This window comes from Populus euphratica, unplaced genomic scaffold (assembly GCF_000495115.2).
Source record: "Populus euphratica unplaced genomic scaffold, PopEup_1.0 scaffold101.1, whole genome shotgun sequence".
In the NCBI taxonomy this organism is placed as follows: Eukaryota; Viridiplantae; Streptophyta; class Magnoliopsida; order Malpighiales; family Salicaceae; genus Populus; species Populus euphratica.
In genome coordinates, this window is record NW_011499894.1 from 466,430 (window position 1) to 491,847 (window position 25,418).

The 25,418-nt window shown below is 31.1% G+C and overlaps 4 protein-coding genes and 1 long non-coding RNA gene across 5 annotated transcripts; 2 read left to right on the forward strand and 3 right to left on the reverse strand.

The window, feature by feature from the left end:
- Nucleotides 1-915: 915 nt before the first annotated feature.
- LOC105131774 (omega-6 fatty acid desaturase, endoplasmic reticulum isozyme 2) lies at nucleotides 916-5,737 on the reverse strand. The gene is made up of 2 exons (XM_011034916.1): nucleotides 5,524-5,737; nucleotides 916-2,334 (listed from the first exon to the last, which is right to left on the reverse strand). The coding sequence occupies exons 1-2, from the start codon at nucleotides 5,720-5,722 to the stop codon at nucleotides 1,169-1,171; spliced, it is 1,365 nt and encodes a 454-aa protein (XP_011033218.1). The 5' UTR covers nucleotides 5,723-5,737; the 3' UTR covers nucleotides 916-1,168.
- A 6,213-nt stretch (nucleotides 5,738-11,950) lies between these two features.
- On the forward strand, nucleotides 11,951-13,034 carry LEA4-5 (Late Embryogenesis Abundant 4-5). The gene is made up of 2 exons (XM_011034917.1): nucleotides 11,951-12,244; nucleotides 12,371-13,034. The coding sequence occupies exons 1-2, from the start codon at nucleotides 12,158-12,160 to the stop codon at nucleotides 12,833-12,835; spliced, it is 552 nt and encodes a 183-aa protein (XP_011033219.1). The 5' UTR covers nucleotides 11,951-12,157; the 3' UTR covers nucleotides 12,836-13,034.
- A 700-nt stretch (nucleotides 13,035-13,734) lies between these two features.
- Nucleotides 13,735-14,768, forward strand: LOC105131776 (major allergen Pru ar 1-like). The gene is made up of 2 exons (XM_011034918.1): nucleotides 13,735-14,008; nucleotides 14,202-14,768. Exons 1-2 carry the CDS (start codon nucleotides 13,825-13,827, stop codon nucleotides 14,495-14,497), a joined length of 480 nt encoding a protein of 159 aa, XP_011033220.1. The 5' UTR covers nucleotides 13,735-13,824; the 3' UTR covers nucleotides 14,498-14,768.
- A 5,551-nt stretch (nucleotides 14,769-20,319) lies between these two features.
- Nucleotides 20,320-24,133, reverse strand: LOC105131779 (zinc finger CCCH domain-containing protein 31). The gene is made up of 3 exons (XM_011034919.1): nucleotides 23,843-24,133; nucleotides 22,428-22,488; nucleotides 20,320-21,393 (listed from the first exon to the last, which is right to left on the reverse strand). The coding sequence occupies exons 1-3, from the start codon at nucleotides 23,916-23,918 to the stop codon at nucleotides 20,664-20,666; spliced, it is 867 nt and encodes a 288-aa protein (XP_011033221.1). The 5' UTR covers nucleotides 23,919-24,133; the 3' UTR covers nucleotides 20,320-20,663.
- Nucleotides 22,740-23,836, reverse strand: LOC105131777 (uncharacterized). Its single transcript, XR_843496.1, has 2 exons — nucleotides 23,656-23,836; nucleotides 22,740-23,620 (listed from the first exon to the last, which is right to left on the reverse strand). It is a non-coding gene; the product is annotated as an uncharacterized LOC105131777 (long non-coding RNA).
- Nucleotides 24,134-25,418: the final 1,285 nt, after the last annotated feature.

The following is a 25,418-nucleotide window of genomic DNA, read 5'->3' on the forward strand; positions in this document are numbered from 1 at the left end:
GGGAAATGGCAGAAATGGATCAATCATGACAGGTTTTGGAAGGATTTGAGAAGTGGGTTTTGGTTAAAACAGAAGAGAAGTTAGATGATGAAGTAGAGGTTGGGTTTTGGGTGTGATTTGAATTGCTCAAAAACAATTTGTCTTTTGGGTTTTGGTTTTAGTTTTCTGCTGTTTACTTCACATTTTTCGCTGTTATACGCGGATTGGCAAGCGAGCTGGATAGGTATATTGAGAAGCTAGAAATTTACTCTTTTGAAAGGTGTCGTGTTAGTGATATTTAGTTAATATTTCGCTTTTCAAGAGCGATATGATAATAATATTTCTTCGAAAGAGTTTTCAAAGGAGAGTTATTCTACTAAATTCGTTTAATTATTGTGCTAATTTTTTTCAAAAAAAAAAACCTATCAGAATTAATCTTTATTTTTTAAATTTTTTTTTTGCTTTGTTAAATATTTAAGTTTGAAGTTTTTTTACACTTAATTATATTTTTTTAATATTAAATTGATTTCAATCCGAGCTTCTTGTTGAATCTATTTTAAAATTGTATGGGTAATAATTTAAAAAATTTACTCGGTTTGAAGTTAATAGTCAGTGGTTACTTTGATTTCAATCCGAGCTTCTTTCGTGTTTTTATTTTTACATTAAAAAAAAAATAAATCAGCCTAACTATTTTTCTTACATTAAAAAAACATTTAAATCAGCAATGACATGACATGTTTTTCATGTAGTTTATTCACACGTTTTATGCGAAATATTTATTTTTAAAGATGATCCATGTTTTTCATCTTTCATGGCTGCATGACATGATAGCAATGACATTGATCACAGACCCATTTCTATGGGCATTCCCTTTCTGAATGCCGTGCAATGTTAAACCTAACGTTTTAAACTCTTAATTTAATCATAGATAGATGCTAAATAATGCATGCATCCAAGGATATGGATTTTCTAGTGGTTTCTGTAAGAAATAATGTTTGTTTGCCAGCGTTAAAACCAAGGTTTTAATTAACAGCATGACTAATACAAACTGGACCTTCAAATAACTGACAATTATTCGAAAGGAAGAACAGCTCTAAGATTCGATGCGCACCCTAAGCCATGAAGAAAGGGAAGCTAGATTCCTATAACAGGAAAATGAAACTTCCCTGATGCATGCGTGATGACATTTTCAATCAAATTTGTTCGAGTACCAATAAACACCTTTGCTCTTCGGCTTACCTTCGTCTTGCTGAACATAAATACACTCCTTGCCCTCTCTCCACAGTGCCTTGTAGAATGGAGTTCCGTCGAATTGGTAGTATTCTCCCAAAATTGGTTTTATTGTCTTGGTAGCCTCCATGGCGTGATAGTGTGGCATCGTTGAGAACAAATGGTGAGCTACATGAGTGTCTGTTATGTTATGGAAAGCCTTGTTCAAGATTCCATAATCTCTATCAACAGTTGCTAGAGCTCCTCTCAACCAGTCCCACTCCGAAGAATCATAATGTGGCAAAGCGACGTGAGTGTGCTGCAAATATGTGATCAGAACAAGAAACGCATTCACCACAAGTAATGGTCCTCCATAGACACAAAGAACCCAAGCAAGCCCCTTTGCGACTGCAAGGCGGTAGAGCCCATAAGTGACAGCAAGAACACCAGCGTCGGAAATATATATCTCCGCACGCTCACGATCATTGAAGATAGGGCCATATGGATCGTAGTGGCAGGCAAACCTGTCATAAGGCCTGCCTGAAACATTGCATGCTAGGTAAAGAGGCCAGCCGAGAGTAAGTGTGATGGCAATAGTGAGAAAACGACCTGGTGGGTTGTTAAGGTATTTGGAGAACCAAGAGATAGAAGATTTCTGTTTGGGGACAAAAACTTCATCCCTCTCCAAAGAGCCTGTGTTGGAATGATGGCGGCGATGACTGTGTTTCCATGAAAAATAAGGGACAAGGAGACAAGAGTGGAGGATAAGACCAACGATGTCATCGAGCAATTGATAGTCACTAAAGGCATGATGACCACACTCATGAGCCAAGACCCAAACGCCAGTTAGGACACATCCCTGGACAGCCCAATAAATCGGCCAGGCCACATAAGAGAGAGGGTGAGGAAGGAGGTGGAAGTAATTGGTAGCAACGTAATAAAAGAGAGAGGCAATGATCAGGTCATAAACAACGTATGAGAATGAGCGAAGAAGAGAACGCCGGAAGCAATGCGGTGGAATGGCTTTCTTGACCTGCCCGAGCGTGAATGGTGGCTTCGAGTCAGGAGCTCGCTTCAAGACATGAGATTCCACCTTCCCGGGGGAATAAGGAGACATTCTGCCACCAGCACCCATTGTTTCACAACCTGAAAACAAAAATCCTACAAGTGTAAGTTTTTCCGCAGGTTTATAATAACTTCCGGAAACCGGCAATCTATCAGTGTTGTATATATGGACAGCGACTGGTATTAGTTAACGTTTGACAAGTAAGCATTGTACATCAACACCGAACTTTCCTCCCAACAACTCAAGGGCTTCAAAGTAAACATGCAATTATTAAATTTGTGGAAAATATGCACATATACATAGCACAAGCTTTTCCCACGTTTGTAGAGCTTGATTTGTCTTCGAATTAACCAGTTCTCTCAATGCAAGCGAAGAAACATAAAACGTAAAGGGATAAAGAAAGTAATTGCCTTGTATTTATCCAGGTTTTGCTCAGTTTTGAGCGCAATCACTTGTTAATTAGATATTAGAAGAAAACTCGTTCCGTAAGCATGGAATTATCAATGCAAGCAAGTAGATAATTGGTTTTTAAGAACGTAATTGACCCGGAAAAGAACTGATTAATCTTCAATTACGCGTAAAGAAGTAAACTACATGTGAACTACTCAACGTGGCTTATTATCCTTGTGGCCACCCAGTCGTGTTGAAGCTTGGTGAGACGACCAGACAAGTTCAAATTAATGTTTGAGAAGTCTGCTAGCATTGGACCAGAGAAATTACATTGGTAACCATACCATCCCCATAATTTACCCTATTGGCGCAGATCAACAACTGCCCACGATTCTTTATTGCAAGATATTTGTTGTCTAAATTATTAATTTATGATGGAGATAATAAAAAAAGACACTCTTTTTTTATTATCATAAGGAAAAAAGTGAAGAAAAAAAGTGGTATTATCCTTATAACACAGACATCCAGGATGGGCCAAGCACGCTAGAACACTGAAGGAGCGCTAGCTGCCAATATGAGGTCCCCTGGCATAGCACAGTCTCTTTTCTTTTTCCCCGTGGGGTAGGGTGACAGAGCAGTGAGAAGGAGGTTTTTGCAGTGAAGAAAGGACTAAATGCCTAGTAATTTCTCTCCTCCTCTCGGACTTTCCTATTTTTCTTTAACGACAAATGATCCCCATAACAGCAAGAAACTAACACGGAAGATATTCCCCGTGGGGTGGAGCAACAGCGCTGTGAGAGGGTGTTTTAGTAGGGGTCATGACAGCGGCAGAAAGGAGTCTGTGCCTTGTAATTTCTCCCCTCCTCTGCTTGTCGGGCCTTCCCATTTTTCTTTGAAGACAAGTGAACCCCATAACAACAAGAAACTGACATGGAAGATATTCCAAATTCATAAATTCTGGAGAAACAAAACGAGGCAGTCAAGACACACCATTCACAAACCTTACAGCATCCACCATGTACCGCCCCCACAAATTTGAGAACACAGAGATCGAGAAACCATCTGGCATTGTAGTATCTGTTTGATTAGCGTAAGACTTCTATTCTTTTACGATATGTTTTTTATACCGGAACCGTAAGACTCAGCTCTCGCGATAGTGTAACAATCTCACTCACCAAAAATCACTGACAGATGAAGACATCACGGGTTGGTCATTGAACCCTGACCCAGAAATTGACGCCCTGGTTACCCGTGTGGACCTAGTGCTCGGGTCCTAACAGATCAGCAACAACTAGCGTATATTCATTATCTTCCAAATCTAATGTACTGGTTTGGTACTGGATTAGTGATTGATTTTATTTATGGTTTATTATGGTTATTATATAATTAAATAAAAAAATTATAATTTTATTATAATTTATAACTTAAATATAACCTTCGCTTATTTAATATATACTTATTTAATTTACAGGTTTGATGATGAGTTGATATAAAGGAAATAAACTATATTATTGATTTATATTTGTTTTCTAGAAATAATTATTTTAAATTAATATTTAAATTAATTTTTATAATTTTATAAATTTTTATTTTTATTTTTATTTTATAATTAAATAAAAAAAAATTATTAAATTTAATAGAGTTTATTTATGAACCGGCTCAAGTCCCGAGGGAATAAAAAATTATTATTAAAATAAACATATTAAAATAAGTTAAATATAAAAAAATTAAATTAAAATTGGACTCGAACTCTTGTTAGGCTGTAATCCAAAACGCAGAAATATGATATACGAACAGAAATCAAATTCCACAAGCAGCCAGTCAGATGGAGAAACTATATGTGCGTCGAAAAATGTGGTCAAAGAAATGCAAGAAAACAGCTATCAGCCTATAACTACAGTCAAAAGCTAAGGCTGAAAGTCAAGAGCCACCACCCTCTACTATTAAAAAAAAAAATCACCCACGTTAATTAAAAAAATAAAAAAAAATCACCAGCGCCGTTTCGATTCTTTAGTCACTAGGGTCTACCAAGATTTTCGATATTTTATTATAGAAACCAAATCAAGAACAGCATCCAAATTCAGCTAATCACCTTGGTTCAACGATTAATAAAAAATTAACAAAATCAGACGAATACTTTTTAAAAAAGCGTTGAAATTATACTATTATTTTTTAATATAATATCAAAGTTTGGTGTCGAAATGGTTTGGTTAATAAAACTAAATATAAGATATTGTGGGGTTATATTTCATTAATTTGCTGAGTGCAGAGCTTGTCGAAAAAGAGACAGAAAAGCTGTCAAAAATTGCAAAACACAAAACCAGTTGCAATCAAAGAAGGAAAGCAATTCGCTTGCTTGCAGTTTAAGAATAAATCCTACCATGCTTACAGATTTACACCACCATATATATATATATATATAAGCAGTTAATTACAAAACAAGCATTCAGGCCAACCGATTTAAATATAATAACGAAAATATCAGAGAGATATATAAAAGAAAGATCTGTAGTTGACTTGACATGCATTAAAATCTGACAGCGAAAAGATGTCACTTGAACAGAGTCATTGGATTCTTAAACATTATCAGTAAACATGATGTCAATGTTAGATCAGCTACGTTTTCTTTTATTAAGAGGAGAAAAATGAATATATCCCAAGATTTTTTAAGAAAATTGTTATTGATCTTGAACAAATCTATCATCTTTGGTACCTGGATCTAACTAAAATATATAAAACCCTGGAGAAGAAAAACAGAAAACCGACATTGTTTAACATAGCCCACGAGAGGATCAAACACAAAATGCAAGTGCATGATTGAACCAGCAAGAACAGAGAGCTAAAAAACTATCAAACGAAAAAGAAAATGTAATAAATACCTGATAAAAAGAGAAAGGGAGTGGTTCTCCTTCTGTCAAAGCCTCTCTCTCTCTCTCCTCGCCTCAAAATTCTCTCTACAAGTAGCCGACCCCTTGAGCAAAGGACGTTGAAGAGGAAGAGGTCAGTATATAAGCAAAACGTCAATCGTTTACAAATATGGGCACCACATATATATAGATCAACTTGTCGTTTAGACATTTGGCTTTTTTTAAATTTCGCCAGCCGATTCTTTAATGTTTTACAGGTAACCACAAATCAGTCCCTTGACTATTATGGAGATCACAATCCATTCTCAAACAACAAATTACTGTGATTTTGACGTTTACATCAGTTTATCTAAAATATTCAAGTCTTTTTTTTTTTAAGAACAAAGTGATGAAGGATTAGGTATCCATCATGTATCACACGAGTGTTTCAATATAAAACAATATCCACCATATACTTTAGAAGGGTTGAAGTTATTACCATGAAAATGAAACCCGTTACCTTTTCTTATCCCAATATAATGTGGGTATTTGATTGCTAGGTTGATAATAATTGATAGAAATATTCGGTTTTTGTTGTATAAGGACCAAATTGAAATACCAATAATCATCAGGGGACTTGTTTAGAGTTCTGGTATAGTTTCACGTGACGCCTTGTCAGTTGTTTTTGGATGGTTTCTGTGATGCTAATGCGTATCCAGTATCTATAACATCCCGTGGCCCCAATCTTGACCGCCCCTTTCAATAGCGTCGAAGAAGAAATATCCGTTTATCATATTGACGGAGTTGCCCCTGCTAGTTTGACTAATTTACAGTCCACCATGTAATCACGTGAGTTGATAAGTTGATGACCCGAGTGACATCTATAGCATCTCTTGGAGTGTATTAAAAGTAGTGTTTTAAAATATTTTTGTTAAAAAATTATTTTTTATATTAATATATTAAAATAAATAATATTTTAACTTCAATATTAAAGGCTCCAACTCATTTGTTTTTATATGGTTATAATTGAGGATGTGTTGCAATATTATGTTATTGCAAATCTTGTGTAAAATTCAATGTAAATTTCTAGCTTTAAAGTTTAAAGTTTAATTCTATTTTGTCTAGCCTTGATAGTTGGTTTTTGATATCTACAAAAAAAATCTTCTTCAATGATTTTTTATGATTAAGTCATTAATCTTTTAAAAAAATATAGAAAAATATTCTAAAAATAAATATACAGTAAATAATAAAAATTCTAAGCTTTTTGTTTAAAAAATTCATAATCTATTTATAACTCATAATAAATTTGAGAGAATAAAGTATAACATTACACTAATAATATTTTAAAAAAATCTATATCATATGTATTAATGTTGATGGAAAATATTCATAATATATATATATATATATTGATGGAAAATATCTCTCAAATATGTATTAATAGAAAAAAATATCTAACACATATATTAATGTAGATAAAAATATAGTGGGCCTTTAAAGAATTTATACATTATATATTTTACACAATGTTAATATTGATTTGACACATAAATAACTCTTATAAAATATTTTTATTTATCAAAAAAATAAAAAGATAATAACCCTAGATTTTCATTTTGAGCACTTTTTTCTAAAAAATAATACATGTCTCACAAAAGATTTGGTTTGACATCAAATCATCAGGTGCTTTAGACATATAACTTGTCATAATTCATTTTGTTAGTGAAAGTAAAAGATCACCGTGATATTATACACGTGCGATATAACTAAAAAAACAAAAAAAAAATATCTTTATTTGACTTTTTTATCTTGACCTAGTTTGTTTTTGGGTCATTTGCCCAACTCATAGGTTGGTCCATCATTAACCTATGATAACAATATTGTTCATTTGCCCAACTCATAGGTTGGTCCATTATGATAACAATATTATAAATAATTAAGAATATATAAAATTAGTATATTAGTGTGTTGCGGTAATGTTTATACTTCAAGTGTTAAATAATATATGATATAAATTAGATAATTGATGTATTTAAAAAAAATATATAAGATAACTCAGCTAGTTGTATATAATAACAAATCTTGAAAACTTCATAATTATAAATATATTATTATTAAATCAATAATATATTTAATAATATGTTTTAAAACTGAATTTATAATTTTTTAATCACATGCATTATTATTTTTAAATGTGATCTGGGACAGCAAGAGTATTTGCTACATGTAAGATTCTTTACAGTAATAAATGAGGATGTAATATTGTGAGGTGCCACACTAAATTTAAAGTGATAATTTATATATTTTAAATAAAAAACAATTAAGATTGCATACTCATTACTCGGCTCGATTAACACATCACATTTAATACATAAAAAAATTGATTCGAACCAACCCAACTCAGCCTCACCCAAACTCGAATTAAAAGCTGCTTACAATGTTTTTGAAATTGAGTTTGTATAGCCAGCACCTGCTTTTCTATGGTGATCAAATTATCCCATACGGTGATGAGTATGAAGTTAGACTTCTCAAGAAACACAGATTATGATCTTTACGAATTTAGTAGTTTTCTATGGCATGCATCATTCAACGAATGGCAAAACCTTCCCATAAGTTTAAGATTAGCTTGAAAATCGAGACGTATGTCTTCTATAACGTAACGTAAATGCACACACAGGATTTCATTCAAGAAAGCAATCGAATCCTCCATAGAAACATGTCTTAATTCCAGATATCAGAGAAATCGAGTTAATAAACTTGCAATAAAATGGCCAAAGGTTTTGTGTTTTTTTCCATGAATTTTGAAAGTGGTTGGAACATGCAGAGACCCAATTTGGCAAGAATAACAATACCAGAAAATTAGGAAATATAAATAGAAATAACAATGAAATTTTATTGTTGGTATATTATGATGATATTTACAAATCAATTTTTTCATCATTAAATTTATTAATAAATACCAATAAAAATATTCACACCGTAAATGCATCAAGTGAATTGCAAAAAAAAAAAAAAACAATCAGTACAATGAAGTATCCCCTTCATTTACATATATGAATACGTGAGAAGTTTATTTTTCAAAACTTGGAAACTTGTGGTGGCACTGTTTGGTATTATGTTTTAAAAATATTTTTTAAAAAATTAAAATTTTTTATTTTAAATTAATGTACTTTTGATGTTTTTAAATTATTTTGATTTATTAATCTTAAAAATAATTTTTAAAAAATAAAAAATATTATTAATATATTTTTTTAAATAAAAATCATTTTAAAAAATAACTATAAATACACCTCGCTAAAAAAAACATCCATTAATAAAATTGAAGTTTTTATTTGAATTCTGCCACCAGTTGCATGATGAGGTGGTTTATTTATAATATATATATTTTTTAATTTTAGTGATTGAGCTTTAGTTTTTTTAGATTTTATCTTTTAAAATTATATTAAATAATTTTATGTGTCAAGATTTTTTTTTTCTTGCTTTGTATGTTCTCACATATGTAAAGGGTCAAAGAGTAATAAAAAAAATAAAGAATAGAGCCCATGTTGGAAAGCTACGGGAAACTTTTTTATTTTTATCACCGAGTCTCAATTTACATATTACTTGGGTCATGAAGTTTGTGGATTTTATGTTTTGGCCCTAAGCGTGCATGGCTTGTTTTAAAATGGCCCTTAGCTTCTTTTTTCATTATTATTTTTTTAGGATAAAAATATTTTTAAATAGATTTATTAAAATAATATTTAAACAATGATCCAATTAAACAATATTTTTCACGAGCAATAAAGTTTTTATGACAATATTAATAATTACTTTACAATTAATTATATGTTAACCTATGTATAATTTTTTTTTTGAAAACATTGTTTATTGATATCAAAATAATAATAGAATACTTATTTTTTACTTCATTTGTTTATATAAATAATGAAGCACCATAATGTTTTCTAATCCTTTTAGTGAAGACAATGATTCTTTTATATACGTGAGTTCTTAATATTGAATTTTCTTCATTCTCGAAAAATTAAGGAAAAACTATTTCTTAAAAAACTTAAATATTATCTCTTATATGTATAGTGAAAATAATTGCTAAATGTTTTCCAGAGTAGTACAGTTTCGAGGAAAATAATATAAAAAACACACTATAATAATAGAACATGTAAATCTCAATCAATGCAACAAGAACATATTGTTATAAGAATGAGTCACTTTCTAAAATTATAATATACTTACATGGATAATAAATGTATTTTTGTGGCTGCTTGATCAAGTAAAAGAGCATCCGTCCCTTGAACCGTTTAATGGAAGAATTTTGATGCAGACGAAAGATAATAATAACAATAAACACGTAACATAAATATTTAATAAATAAAAAATACTACAGATATGAACCTTAAATTAACTGATTTATTATCTCTAAAAGTAATATTCATAAAATTTATCTCTCAAAAAAAAATTTACAAACCCTTAAATACACCATAAACTTTAACAAAAATAAAAATTTAAAAATACCACAAAAACATCTATAAAATCTAAAATAATACATAAAATCTAAAACTAACAAAGAAAAAAACAAAATTATCGAGATAAGATATTTGTACTATACTAAATTTTTTATATTTAAAAAGTTGATGATCCGCGTAGCAATGTATTAATTATTATAAAAAAAATAACCTTTAAAATTTCTTGAAAAATTTTTAGCTTGATCTATAGTTAAATAAAAAATTATAATTTTTTTAAACCATCATTCTAGTATATTATGATCAAACCTTTTATTGGGTCTAAATCTATTAAACTATTGACATAATCTGTTTTTTCCATGTTATCATTTAATTGTGGTAAATTCATATTAAGTTTTAGAATCACAAGCCCGGTTACATTAAATTTGATGTGCGTTTAATTAAGAAAACTAAAAAAGATTAGTATATTGTTTATTTACTAATTAAGGACAACTAAAAAAGATTAGTTGTCTATGTCAGTGTTCACAATGTAACAAGTGTTATATCGTTTTAATTGCCAACAAGCAATATGTAGCAACTCGGTGCTCATTGCGTGGGAATAAGTGACGTCGTCTGTTCGAGACCTGATGCTTTGTATTTTATTGACTGACCAAAAAAGGAAAGTATATTGTTTATTTTTTTTTACTCACAAAAAACAATTAGTACATTGTTTAAAGGGTTTTAGAACAAAATGGTGCCTTAGCTCCATTTGTTGAAGCGCGCGGGCACCTACCAAATCACGAGTTCGAGTAGCGTACTATTTGATTTAAAACGAACATGGACGACTTATTATCCCAAGTTTAGAGACCAATCCAACCAACCTATTATTGTAATTGAGCTTTTTTTTTTTCCTTAGTTATTTTGTTTGTTTAGGTAATTTTTTTTAAAAAAAAATTATTGAAGGATTTTTATTTAATTTCATTTTTTAATTTTAAATTATGATAAATTATTTTTTATATTTTTTTTGTCATATAACAAAATAAAATAAAAACTAAATTAATCAAGTGGAGTGTATAATTTGAATTACGGATTTGATGAATTGATTAAAATATTAATCAACAAGTCAAGTTGTGATTTTTAGTATTTTTATATATTTATTTTTTTGTTAATTTTATCATTTTGTATGATTTTTTTATTATTTAATATTGAATTAGTAATAAATTAGTTTTGGTATATTTTTATTATATAATAAAATGAAAAATAAATTCAATTCAAAGAAGTTTATAATCCGAGTAATTAGGTTGATAAGTTAACTAAATATTAATAAAAAAGTTAAATAATGATTTTTCAAGTTTAAATTGTTACACTAAGTTTAATAATAATATTAAAAAAATTTAATAATTTATATATCTTTTTAACTAGTTTGAATAAATAACATTTGAGTAGTTAAGGTATCAATCGCTAATATCTTTTCATTAGATTATCGCTAATCTAAACACAAAATCAATCCATCCAATTTGAAAGTTTTATAGTATCTGTGGTTTCGCTTTTGATTTTTAAAAAGTCATAAAATATAACTTTTAAAAATAATACATAAAAAATATTATGATATTGATTTTTAAAATATTACAAAATATTTAAAAGTAAATTAAATGTCCACAACCAAATTGGTTATTCACAATACACATTGTAAGCATTGGATAAATGACATCTCCATTTACTGATTTCTTATAACTTTCAAGTTGCAGAAATTAATTTTTTTCGAAATCAATTTCACACTTCATCGAGCCCCCTGATGCCAAAAAAATCTACAATCTAAAGCCTAGTGATGGATTGTAGGAAAGATCTAGCCGACAGCTCCAAAAAGGTACAAATGTGCGGGTCCAATTCATAGCCTAATCGGGTCACGTTTAACAGGACCATACGTGTAAGAAATACAAGCTCTTCCGGGTCGCCACGCTTCTCACACTACCTGCAACGTACAGAGACTAGCTCCTTGAACCGCCGGAAACCTCCATTTATGCTTATCCAGATTCCATTTGGCTAAAATCTACCAGAAGAAGACACAAAGGATCTCCCATTAAGCACCACGTGTGCCATGCAAGTTACACGTGTCAACTACCCAGAAACTTTAGGAGTCTATATAATATCCTGGATGTTAGAGTGGTAACGATCATCATCCGAGAAAAAAAACATCTGATCAGTTGATAGAAAGAAAAGAAGAAGAGAAAATGCAAGGCATGAAGGAAACCGCTGCTAACGTTGCCGCCTCTGCCAAGGCTGGCATGGAGAAGACCAAAGCTTCTGTGCAAGAGAAGGTTTATCATTTTGATTCTTCGTTTCCTTTTTTTTTTTTTTTCCAATTATTTGTCTGTTAAGTAATTTTTTTAACCTGTCTAAGTTAAAATTTTGTTCCTAAAGGCCAATGGTACAACTTTTTGCAGGTAGAGAAGATGTCTGCACATGATCCAGTGCAGAAAGAAATGGCAAGAGAAAAGAAACAAGAAAGGATGACACAAGCAGAGCTCGATAAACAAGAGGCAAAACAGCACAATGCGGCATCGAAGCATGCTGCTTCAGCAACTGGAGGTCAAGGACATTGTACCGGTGAAGGTACTGGTGGTTACATGACAATTGGCCATGACAGCCACACCCATTCAGCCACTGGGGTCACTGGTTACCCCATGGGCACTCATCAAATGTCGGCTATGCCAGGTCATGGAACCGGACAGCCATATGGAGGGCAAGTGGAGGAGGGTGTGGTGAGGACACATCCAGGTGGGCTTCCAGGTGACACCACTGGCCATAATACGCGTGCCGGTGGTGCTGCATTTGGCACTGGGACTGGTGGCACCGGATATACTACAGGGACAGGAACCGGAAGCAATGCACCTGGCTGGCAGCTTTAAATTATGGGTGGTCTGAATACTTTATGGGTCATTTGGGCTTTCATCAATTGTAGTATTTAAGTATTTGGTGTCTTTATATTCAGAATGTTGTTTCTTTTGTTACTTTTCATGTGTTCTCTATCTACTTTGGCGTGTTAACCATGAATTTTAATGTTATTATTTGAATAATTACCATGAAATCTAGTTTTGACGTTTGGAGAATGTCAAGCTCCATGTGATGCTTAGATATGCCAAGTTTGTTTTAGCTTAAGGGTTTTTTTTACCTCTCAAAATTTTTTAACTCTAAAAATAATTACCAATCAATCCAGAAAACTTGTTTCGGGACGACAATTCTGAATTAAAAGTTCAATTTGAGGAATTATGTACATTATCCAACCTGCCTGCGCGCACTGAGCTATGCTTACATGCATAATATCTCTACATTCTGAAAAAGATCAACAATGAGATGAAATTGATAAGAAAAGGGAGATAGTAAACATTTTTAGCCGAAATTGTAACGCCGACGATCGACAACAGCACTGGCTGAAAATATAGTTCAATTCAATCGCCGCCTTAACTTTCAACAAAGGCACTCTCTCATTCACCTAAAAAAGAAAAAGAAAAAGAAAAATATATTATATGCTTCAATTACCCGAATGCTAATGTTTTTCTCACATTCTATTAAACAATGGGACGGCTTATAAGTGCAACATCTAGAACAGAGTATATGTCTATTTTGATAGGCAGTTCCTTTGAATTGGGTAACAATTTTCATTAAAAAATTGAGTTTTGGTCTCTAAAATAATTGATCGCCTGGCCATCCATAAGATATGAAAAATCCTGTCGATGGCTTTGACCATTTTTAACATTTTATTTCACAAAGCATCACCTTTAGCTCATCTTATAAATAGCACTTCTGCTTCTTTCATTTCTTCACCTCTAAACCATCCCACGACTCAACAAGTTCCTCTCCTTCTCAATCTTGTACGTTCTCCAAAACCAGGATTACAATGGGTGTCATCACTTTGGAAAGCGAGTTTCCCGTTGCCGTCGCCCCAGCCAAGCTCTTCAAGGCATATTGCCTTGATATCGACACTCTTATGCCTAAAATTCTACCCGAGCACATCAAGAGCTCTGAGATAATTGAAGGAAATGGAGGGCCGGGAACCATTAGAAAGATCACTTTTACTGAAGGTTAGTCAGTTTTCTCTTCTAGTTAGCTTAATTAATCAACCTGTTTAGTTATTGAAAACTCTTGCCCTATGTGTTCAAAATCAAGAAATATCCTTGCGGATTAAGTTATAGCCTAGCAGCAACGTAACTTCTGAAACTGCTTATCAACATATGTATTGCACAAAGAGGTAATGGTCTAACCTTTCACTTACAGGTAAGGAACTCAATTATGCCAAGCAGAAGATTGAAGCAATTGATGAGGACAACTTAACCTACAGTTTTAGCTTGATTGAAGCTGATGTCTGGAAGGATGCAGTTGAGAAGGTCACTTACGAGCACAAATTTATACCCACTCCTGAAGGAGGATCCATCTGCAAGAGAACCAGCACATATTACATCAAGGGTGATGCTGAGGTGAACAAAGATCAAATCAAGGATGTGTATGGCAAAAAGACTGCAGGCTTGTTCAAGGCTGTTGAAGCTTACTTCTTGGCAAATCCTGATGCCTAAATCTGAAAACTTCTATATTTCTACGCTCCTCAGAACAATCTCGGGGCGACTTCGGTGTGGCTTTCTAGTTTTTACCATCCATCCAGAACCTGTCTTTGGCGTTGCGTTGATTTTTCTCCCTTTGTTCTTGGCATATTTTGCCAGCAGATAATAATTAGTGTTTGCTATTCTGGTCAATTGGTTACTGTACTCTGTCGAGTGACAGAAGTCATGCTTGATCAAGTGTCTGCAATTACAAATAAGAGAAGCATTTTGCTATGTGTTTTTTATCTGTAAGCTCTCCTTGAATTCCAGACTATCTCCTCTGCCATGCTTCGCAGAAGTGAGTTGCTCCTAGACTAGAATTCTAATCAAATACATCGTGGTTCAGGTGCTTTCATGGTAATTATCCATTAAAGAAAACAGAACTGTGTTCTTGCATTTCCTTTGGAGCAATTTAGGCATCCAAAACCATCCATTAATTACTTCCTAGTCTCATTCAGTCACTACACTTTACCTGTCCCGCCGCGCGCATACACACACGTCGGAGTTTAGGCAAATATTCTATCGTTATTTTAATTGCCAACAAAAACATGTCATCAAAAATATAGAGTCACTGATCTTATTTCTTTCGGTATTTTCATTAGCAATATCAAATGCTGATAGAGTGATTAATGGAATATTTAGGTTAAAAAAATTAGATTTTGCTCCTCATTTTTAATCGGCAACTAGTTTGTTGATAGAATTGTTCGTCATGAATTCCATAATTAAATCCTAACATTTTGTAAATTTTATCAAAAGTTCTTGAATAGATGCAAAGATTTCGATGAAATTCCTGATAAAAATACTGATGGAATTTTATTTTTTTTTGTTGATGAGACCATCAAGCCTGTAATTTTCAGATAAATACACAACAACAACATTTAATAAACCACAGTGACTATCCATAATAAACCACAATAATATATATATATATATATATATATATATATATATATATCCACAATAAGATATACTTATTCAAAGCTAACATTATATTAACTTTTCTAAAATCCTTAACCAAAACGTCTTAAAAGGATATTATATCCTTTTAACACAACAAATTCATTAATGCAACTTTTATGATCATCAGTTGCAAGAACAAACATTATATTCTTTTAATCAAATATTTCTCACAAAACAGATTTATACACTATCCAAAAATTTTCTCACTCACGTATCAAATTCAATGTAAATCACTAGTCAGCTGCTATCATTTGAAAATATGGTACAAACCATATTTTATAAAAATTTAATTTTTTTATATTTTAGATTTTTTTTACTAGGTTGATTTTAAAAATAATTTTTTTAAAATAAAAAATACTATTTTAATGCATTTCAACACGAAAAACATTTTAAAAAACCATCACAGCCACATTTCTAAAATATCTCTAACAAAAACTGTCTTAAACACCACCATTAATCAAAATCACTAAAACCCATGATTTTTAACCCAAAAAACAAAATCAAGTAAGAGATTTAGCTCTTTACACAACAAGCAAACATGGATATTCAAACAAAATCTTTAGCACCAAGGTTAATTTATTATGCCTCGGATAAATCAAAAACATCCCAATCCTCTTAAACCCATCACGGGTATTACTTCTATCCTTATTTCTCCTTGTAAAATGAATCCTTACTTTATATCTTCGAGGTTGCCATATAATGATATGAAGCCCATCACAGTATGTATAAAAATCAATAATATATTACAAATAATTTAAAATGAGCAATAAAATACATTTTGAGTTCGAAATCCATCTTCAAAGATTACTGAGACTGCATGAACAGAGGTGGAACAGGGGTTGCACTGGCACGTGTGCTATAAGCACCAGCATCAAACCTGAAAACGGCCAAACTTGGACTTCCATAAACCTTCCACTCGTTGCTACAATCGTTGTTTAACAGCTCAAGTCAAAAAGGGAGTTTGATCCAGTTGAGGTTGCCATTGTTGTTTTGTTATGAGGGTTTTTTTTTTATTTATTTGATTTATTTTTTTGGTTGCCATCGTTGAATTCTAGAGTTCGTTAGTGAGATCCACGTATTCAAGTAGAATGATTCTTTTTTTGTCTTTAATGGTTGGCTTCATGGCAGCTTCACCTTTCTATTTGTTTCTTTCACAAATATTCAATGAAGTGGCATGCTAATGTTGGCTTAAGCTAATTAATAAATTGGAGGCTTCAACTAGCTAAATAATTATGTTAATTACTCTGGAAAAACATACACATATGATCTTGTTTGATTTTTATCAAAAATTAAGCAGAAATGGAGCACTGATGTTGAAGTATGTGACTTTTCTATATGGTTTACTAAGAAGGAACTTTCCGATGGAAAATTCATGTGACACATCCTCGTAAACTAGATTACTTATATGAATTATGTTTTGTGGTGGGATAGATAATTATTTTCTAATATGATATCATTCTTTACATGTTTTTTTATATAAAAAAATTCAATTTCATATAAAAAAATTACGGAAGCATTTAATTAAATATTAATTAAATAAAAAACTATCCACTCAATCATAAAAAAATTATGAAGTATAACTTCTAACTATCCAAAATTAACCAATCAAATTATCACCCAAATTATGAACGGTATTAGGATAAATAATTTTTTTATATATTTAAAATAATACTTCTAAAATTAAGAACAAATAAATATTAAAGCAATGGAAAAAATAATATCAAACTGAAACAAATTACATATTTTAACTAATAATAAAAAAAATATGGAATTATAAAATTACAAGAAAATAAACAATAAAAATTAAATTATGATAAATAAAATATGAAAGAAAAAAAAAACCACGCACTCTAGCCTAGTTGGCCCAAAACATATGAGCATAAAAAAAAGGCATTAAAGCACATGCCTAGAGCAGCCCAAGTGTCTTAAATTTATTGTTGTTATTTTTTTAATTTTTTTATGAGATTGTTCACTCTTTAATTTTTTAAAGAAAAAAAATAGTCATATGTCTAGATTTTAGTGATCTTTAGTCATTAAAAATTCTATAATGTTTCAAAAAAAAAATCATTTTCAACTATATATTAACTTAAAACACTAAAAAAATACTAGAAACATATCAATGATCTCAAATAACCCAAAGGTTAACTCGAAAACTCACAATCAATTCAAAATTAAATTTATTTTCGTGCTCGGAACTACCATATAAGGCAAGCTCAAGGGGTAAAACATCTAGGATAAATTTTTATCATTAAAATGAACGTATTAGAACCAAAATCATCTTTTTTTTAATTAGAATTGTTGTAAACAATGATTTTCTTTCTTTACTGTCAACATTTAACCACTTTATCTTTCTTTTCTCAAATTAATGATAAAAAAATAAGAAAAATGAATTTTAAGACTAAAATTGACTTTATACTTAAATTTTGAAAATTGATGGATCAAATATTTATAATTAGGATAATTTAGAGATTACAATGAATATTTCACCCAAACTTTGTTAAAAACATTCATTCTCTCCATTTTAACCTCTCCATTCCCTAAAGAATTTGATTGGTCTTCAATTTGATAATTTAAAGGTGTAATAAATTAAAAAAAAAGTTTTGAAATAAAAAGAATTATTGTAAAAATCTACAGTGATGAGAGGATCCCACGCCTTTTAGTGTTCTGTGTAATGTAGTCATTAAATTTAGTTTTAGGGATGTATATTAATTAATTTGAGAGAACAACATACATTGCTTAGCTTCATTTTTCTACGCATTCACAAAAAACAAATAATTGGAAGGACCGATTGCCATTTCAATTTTAATCTATCGTTGATTATTTATCACTTACTGCTTCAAAAAATTTAAATTTATGTGGTTTATTCTGCTCTATGTGTATGGATTTCTTTTCAATTAACTTCTAATCAGCTGTAGATTATTTCTCGCTCATTGTGTTTGAATTTCTTCTCAAATAATTTTGAAGTCATTGCTAATTATTTCTTACTTATTGCTTGTGAACTTTTTTTTAAAGAAAAGAAGGTTGATTTTAAAGATAAGACTCAAGTGAAAAGCAATTGTAGAATATGAGGCTTGTTTGACATTTATTATGGAAGTTTATTTTCTTTCTTTATGTTTTTGAGATATTAGGTTACTGTCCCTATAATTTTTAAAAATTCTATTTTGATAATTAATTTTATTTCTTTATTTTTTAATTTTTTCAGAAGAAAAGAAGCAGGGTTCTTTATGTCAAATAGTTTCATATGACTAGGGGTTATGATTATGTATTTTTTCCCTTGAAAACACTTAAAACAATATATCTGGACTTGGAAGGTTTTTGGGTTTCAAACCAGGATTTTGTGTTTTTAGAGATAATAAATTGGTTTAACAAGATTCCTAGATTATTTTTTAAATATTTTAGATAAAAAAATAGGTTGAAATGAGTTTTTGGGAGGAAAAAAAACCATGCTTTCCTACCATTCCAATGGTTGGATTCTAGGCTTAGCGGATAACGTGTTTTTTTTTTCTCAAATGATTAGGGTAGACAATGCGTAGTCCACCTCGTTAAACTCTAAAAAACAAAAACGGCTACGTGCAATTTGTAGTTTTATAGGCCTAGCCCACCAAACCCAACAATATCTAATTTAATTTAAAAAATAATAATAATTTTTTTAATTAATGATTTATTTTATATGAATTTTTTAAAATATTTTTTTGATATATAATTTAATTAATATCTCTTTTATGTGGTTTGTTTTGTTTATTTAGCCTTTTTTATATTGTGATTATTTTTTATAATAGATGTGTCTAATTTTAAAGAGTATGGTATAACCCATTTGAGAGGTTTTTTTTTTTAAAAAAAAATATAGATTGAATATGTTGTTTTCATGGAAATTGAAAAGTTAACATGGATTAATTTTTTTAATTTTATATTTTGATATTTTTTTTGTTGTTTCATATTTTTATCATATTATTAAATTTATCAAGATTTAATCTAGTTATCAAATTTCTCTTTTTTGAATAAAAAACACAATTTTTTTTTCTTTCCAAATAAAAAAATTGGAGTTCAAATGTTATATGAACAGTGAAAAAATAAGACCATTAAAATGTTTTATGAATATTGTATAAATATTTTTTTATAATATTAAAAAATATTCATCTTTTGTTAATCCTCTTCAACTCAATAACTAAAATCTCATTTTTTTTATTTAAAAAATATTTATATTATTTTAATATATCTTTTACAATAACAAAAAATTCAGCAGCGTAATGCGAGCAAACCTCTAGTTTTCCACCTTAAAAAAAACAAAGAGGAACATAAATAATGTTAAAATAATAATTTAAATATGGTCCCCTTCAATTTGACCCACGAGGGGTATCAGAAAAGCAATGTATAATAAAATATACCGCGACGTGTTTTGCAGCCATTCTTTTACTATCTGAAACCCATTAAAAACTCTCGTATTTTCAGAAACACCCCACGTATCAACTTCAGAAATCCCACCAAGAACATTTAGTACTTATACAATGGAGTACATAAGACAGATAGAATCTCTGTTTTCTGTTGAACTAACCATATGCAAGCACTTGGGCACACTTCATGAGGTAATTACGGTTAATGTGTCTCGGCATAGATTTGCAAAATTGAATTCCAAGGGCAATGAATTTATTCTGCAGTGATATTTTACACACTCTATGTTTGTAGTCTCTGTATCTTATTGCATTACTGGGAAAAACCCTGTCCGATTAAAACCTTTCAAACCATGATAGAGAAACCAAACAATTATAGAAAGTTTTGCACCTGGTAATGATCACGTAGAAATCGCCATTGAATAATTCGAAGGCTTTGGAGTGTGAAACAGAAGAATTGCAGTTTGCAATACAAGGCCTTAGAGAAAGTAATGTCATAACATACAAAAGTCCAGGGTTTCTAGCAAATTAGGCAAAGCTATTATTATCTACTCGGAAACATCAATCCAGGTTCAGCATCGACAAGTTGGCAGAGTATGATACATAAAATTGAGGAAGATAGAAGCTAAAGCTATGATAGTTCTAAAAAGTACACAAGAAGCCCCAAAAAAGTAAGATAATAATTTTCTCTCGCTAAGTACCATTGCACAGCCAGAACAAAAATAGAGCTCACTCATACAAAGACTGCACAACAGTAAAAGCCATAAACTAACTAGGAAAACTGAAGAGTCCACTCACACTGATGACTTGCGCAATTCGGCAGCCCCGTGAGCAAAATGGCACCTTTGACCAAAAGTGCAAGACCCTTTGGCAAAATTGTCACACAACTTAGTCTTATAGTTGCTTCCTGGGTTGGCGTGGCCCCCATGACCCCCAGAGGTTTTTGCAGCGGCATTTGCTGAAGTCACCCTCACAAGCTCTTCTACCATCTTACTAGCTTGGGCAATCTGTTCCAATGACCCCTCTAGCTCAATGTTCTTGAGATTTGGATTTGTTTCATGCTCCTTAATAGATAGCTTAATTCCTGTTTGGCGGCAGATCTGCTTGGAATGCACACCAGCCTTACCAATGATGGATCCAGCGAGGGAGGCGTCTACACTGATTCTTGTAGTGGTGGCGAAGACACCGAAGCTGGTGGCAGGGCCAGGAGGGGATGGCTCCACCCGACCACCCAGACGTCCTGGAACACTTCCAGCAGCATGAGGATCGTTGTGAGATGGAACAAAAGCCTTGCCAAGTTCCCACTCACCATGTGCAAAGTGGCATTTATCACCAAATTTGCAACCTTCAGCACTATTGTATTTTTTGCATAGCCGGCTTTTAACAGCAGACGGAGCAGAGCTGTTAGGGACAGGCAGTAAAGCAACAGTAGGTCCCAGATTCACCATCTGGGCCACAGCCTTGTAGCCACCGGGAACATGGTGGAGAAAGTGGCAGCTCTCCCCAAATGGACAGCCAGCAGTACTGCAATCCAATGCATAACCAAAGAAAAAGAAGAAATCAGTTCTGCCAGTCAATCCACCATTTATAAAAGTAAAATAAATGATACTGCTTAACAGTCAAAAAAGTACTTCATCTAAAAGCTAATTACTAATTCAACAATTAAGGCCTGCAACTATCACTTGACAATTAAAAAAGATTGAAATGCTTGACTACAACCTTATTCTTCTAACTATCGACTGCACACAATAACCAAAAGGCAATTAACTCTGATAATAATGCAGGTTCACATGATGAATGCTGTATAACAGCATCCCCAAATATCAGGAATGAAAGCAGAACACGCTACCGCCTATAAAAATGAAATTCTATGTCAAAATTCTGTTATAACCAGAAATTAGGGAAATAGCTGATATAATTAAACTAAGATTCCATAACGTGATGACATGCTAAGGTAACAAGACTCCAAACTGTTAACTTTATCATTGACTAGAAGATAGCATAGCATAAACTTCAGTAGCATGACAAATAACATAGCGATCACAAACTAATACAAATCTATAAAAATAGAACTTGCTGCTATAGTAATACAAGTCCATGTCAGCAAAATCCTTTATTCAAAATTTCTGGCATCATACCTGAGATTTATCTTAACAGATTCCACATTTATCAACAGGAAGTGGGTTCAATAGCTGAACCTAATGTTAAATATTACTGTTGTTAAAGAAGCAGGGACAGCCAGAAGGCATTCCTTGGTATAAAAATAATATCAATCTTCAAGTAACTGTCTTAGCGTCAACTGTATTCGGGCAAGCAATTATCTTTTTTGTAGTTCAATAGTAAACCAAAGTCTCTAATGAAATTCCATTAATTAACTTCGTCTGAACAAAGCACAGTTATGATTAAGGACCTGTGTAACAGCTAAATAGCCACTTCATTAGGGCAGTACATAACTTATATTGTGAAATAAAAAATAAATAAAAATTTACAGTAACTTCTAAATATTAAAGGATAAAAGATAAAATTCAAGGTACTTATTTGGGTGAGAAGATTTGAACCTGAAAAACTTGGTGCATGGCTTCGATTTGCTTCCTACACCAGTTGATAAGGAGTCCATTTCTGTTACACAAATTAATTACTTGTTCTTAGTTAAAAGATTTCCAGATTCTTAACTTACTCTAGAATATTCCCAAGTTTAATACTAGTAGTATTCCCTACAAAAACTGAAGCTCTTTAAATAAAATCATCCAACTAACATAAAGAATGCATAAGGCATAATGAGAGATGTACACTGACAATTACATTCCAACAAAATTTTCACCCTTATGTAGCATCCACTTATATGGGTAACCCTGTCATCATTTTGTTAAACTTCATCAGTAAACCAAAGTCTCCAATGAAGTTGATGGGTGTTGTTTTTGTTGTGAGTTTCACTTTGTTCAGGGCATGTTTAATTGATGTTTGAAGATGATTTGGTTTTTGTTTGGCCAAATGTATTTGTGTTTGAGGCTGTATATTGTTAGTTATGTTTGGTGATTTGACAAATATGTAACAAAAGTGAGTTTGAGGAAAAACCAAAAATCTCTCAAGGTGATTGGGTTAATATAATACATTATATTACTCAAATAAAGGGCAATCTTTTGATAATGAGAAACAGTTTTTAAAGTTTGTGGATAATTTAATTTGAGTGCTTGCATGGTTTGAAGTATTCTGTTTACAGCTTTTCACCCAATAGATGAATGCTACAATATCGGTGCCTACAGTATAACTTGTAATAAAAGCAAGTTTCTCCAGACTAAAATTTTGCATGTTCAACGACAAACGACAGTTAATTTTTTTATTTAACAAGGACATTAGATGTTCTGCCTGACAATACTATGCCAGCATTCAAAAAAGAGCAGAAGAGGTGGGATAAGCAAGCAAATCACAACTACAATCAAAGCTAATGAGGTTAATTCCTGAAACTACTGTCCTACCAGTGAAACAGCAACAAAGGTGAGGCATGCATGCAAGCCGAATTACATCTACAACAAGTGTAAAAGAAAGCCTAACCAGCTATCCCCCAAGACACCATACTTCAAACTTTCTAACAAGAATATAAAATCATAAATTACATCTTAGAAAGAAAACAAAACAAAACAACAAAGATAACAATCAACCACCTTTTCCTCGGATTAGAAGTTTATTCTTGACATGTACCTAAATCTTAAAACAAGCAAAGGATTATAGATTTTTCCGTGAACGTGTGAGCCTAAGGATTATAGATTTTTCCGTGAACGTCTGAGCCTAAGTTTCTCCTCAAAGAAACACTGTACAGATAACAAATTCTTAATAGCTAAGACATAGAAATCCAGAAAATAATAATAAAATAATCATAAGCATAAATAAATCACTAAAAAAAAATCCACATAAAACCCATATAGTAATTAAAGAAATTAAGTTGCTGGATATTGAAATTAAGAGAAGAACTGACCTTGCTTAGATTTCTTGAATCCACCATAACCATTAGTGCCGAAGTCAGGTCTCCCTCTCTTTCTTGTATCCATCATCGATTTAAATCTCAGATCCAAATAAAAACGATCTGGAAAATCCCAATTAGGTAATGAACTCAAAGAGTTAACGCCCTGAATCTGACAAGAGATATAGACACAGAAGCATAAACCCTCACTCCCAGATAAGGGTTTTCTTTCTGGAGAAGCAGCTAAAGCTGGAAGGGTTCACACAGAGAGAGAAAGAGAGAACTATTTTTATATTTAATGATTGGTTATTTAAGAGGAGTTTTATTTGTTATTTTATATTTATTTGCAGGATTATTAGAGGGGGGTTTTTTTCCACTGCATAAAATATTTTTTACATTATTTTGTATTTATATATCAAATTAATATTCTTTTATAATTTTAATAAAATAATATAATAAATAAATAAATATTATTTTAATATATTTTATATTAAAAAAATACATTTGTAAAAATGGATTAATTTGAGTTAATTTAAATTAAATTATTTTTTTATATTTTATAAAAATAAATTTAACACAAAACCACTTACTTTCCCTTATAAACATTCATTCAAAAACAAGTTTCAAGTTGTAAAAATAGATTAATTTGAGTTAATTTAAATTAAATTTTTTTTTATATTTTATAAAAATAAATTTAATATCATTTTAAAAACAAAAAAAAATCATCAAATCTTAACTAGTTTTTTTAATTCAATAGTTCACTGATTAATCCAAGCTTTTGTTTATATTATATTAAATTAATATTTTTTAAAATAAAACTCGGCCCGATGTTGATCTTGGATCAATTCACATGGATTTAAAAACAATGATTTTTATGTGTTAAAAAAATAAACATAGGTGATGGAGTGTTTAGATAAGGAGAATAAAAATCGTCAGCATCCCACGTGGGTAAGTGAGAAATCCAAGAATAATTGATAAAGTTTTTTATTTATTTAAGTAATTGGGCCGCAGGATTTTAATGGGCTTATAAGTTAGGCTATAGGATGATTTTAATTTGGGCATGTTGGGCTTAGTGATAAACTTTTTTTTATGTTATTAGCTGAAAAGATTTGTTCCTTTTTTTTCCAGTTTTTTTAATTTAAATCTTGGAACAATACTTCAAGAAGGTTATTTTCAACATGAAGGGAACATAAAATTTAAACATAAAAGAACATAAAATTTAAAAATAAAAATTTAGTTTTGATAGATATATAAATTGGTCTAAAGTTATTTTTGCTATTGTTAATGAAGAAATATTTGACAAAAAAATGTTTTGTTACATTTATAAAAAACTTGGTTGATAAAATGAGTCTAATTTTGCGCATTTTTATTTGTATATATTAATGACAAAATTACAATTTCCAATACTATTTTTTTTTAATTATAAGTGATGAAGTTGATGAAAATTTTTAATAATTTCTTTGGATTTTTTCAAGAAAAATAAAAAAACAGGTTGCCCTATTATGGATTGTGATGGTGTTACTTATAAAACAATTCTCCAATGCTTAAACTAGCTTTTAAGTTATTATTATTTAAAGGATAAGTAAGGAAA

Coding starts and splice junctions, on each gene's coding strand:
- LEA4-5 (XM_011034917.1), top strand. CDS start 12,158: ATGCAAGGCATGAAGGAAACCGCTGCTAACGTTGCCGCCTCTGCCAAG. Junction 12,245..12,370: donor AAGCTTCTGTGCAAGAGAAG/GTTTATCATTTT, acceptor AACTTTTTGCAG/GTAGAGAAGATGTCTGCACA.
- LOC105131779 (XM_011034919.1), bottom strand. CDS start 23,918: ATGATGGATACAAGAAAGAGAGGGAGACCTGACTTCGGCACTAATGGT. Junction 22,489..23,842: donor ATTCAAGAAATCTAAGCAAG/GTCAGTTCTTCT, acceptor TTTGTGTAACAG/AAATGGACTCCTTATCAACT. Junction 21,394..22,427: donor CCATGCACCAAGTTTTTCAG/GTTCAAATCTTC, acceptor ATTGGATTGCAG/TACTGCTGGCTGTCCATTTG.
- LOC105131776 (XM_011034918.1), top strand. CDS start 13,825: ATGGGTGTCATCACTTTGGAAAGCGAGTTTCCCGTTGCCGTCGCCCCA. Junction 14,009..14,201: donor AAAGATCACTTTTACTGAAG/GTTAGTCAGTTT, acceptor TTTCACTTACAG/GTAAGGAACTCAATTATGCC.
- LOC105131774 (XM_011034916.1), bottom strand. CDS start 5,722: ATGTCTAAACGACAAGTTGATCTATATATATGTGGTGCCCATATTTGT. Junction 2,335..5,523: donor TCCCTTTCTCTTTTTATCAG/GTATTTATTACA, acceptor TTTTGTTTTCAG/GTTGTGAAACAATGGGTGCT.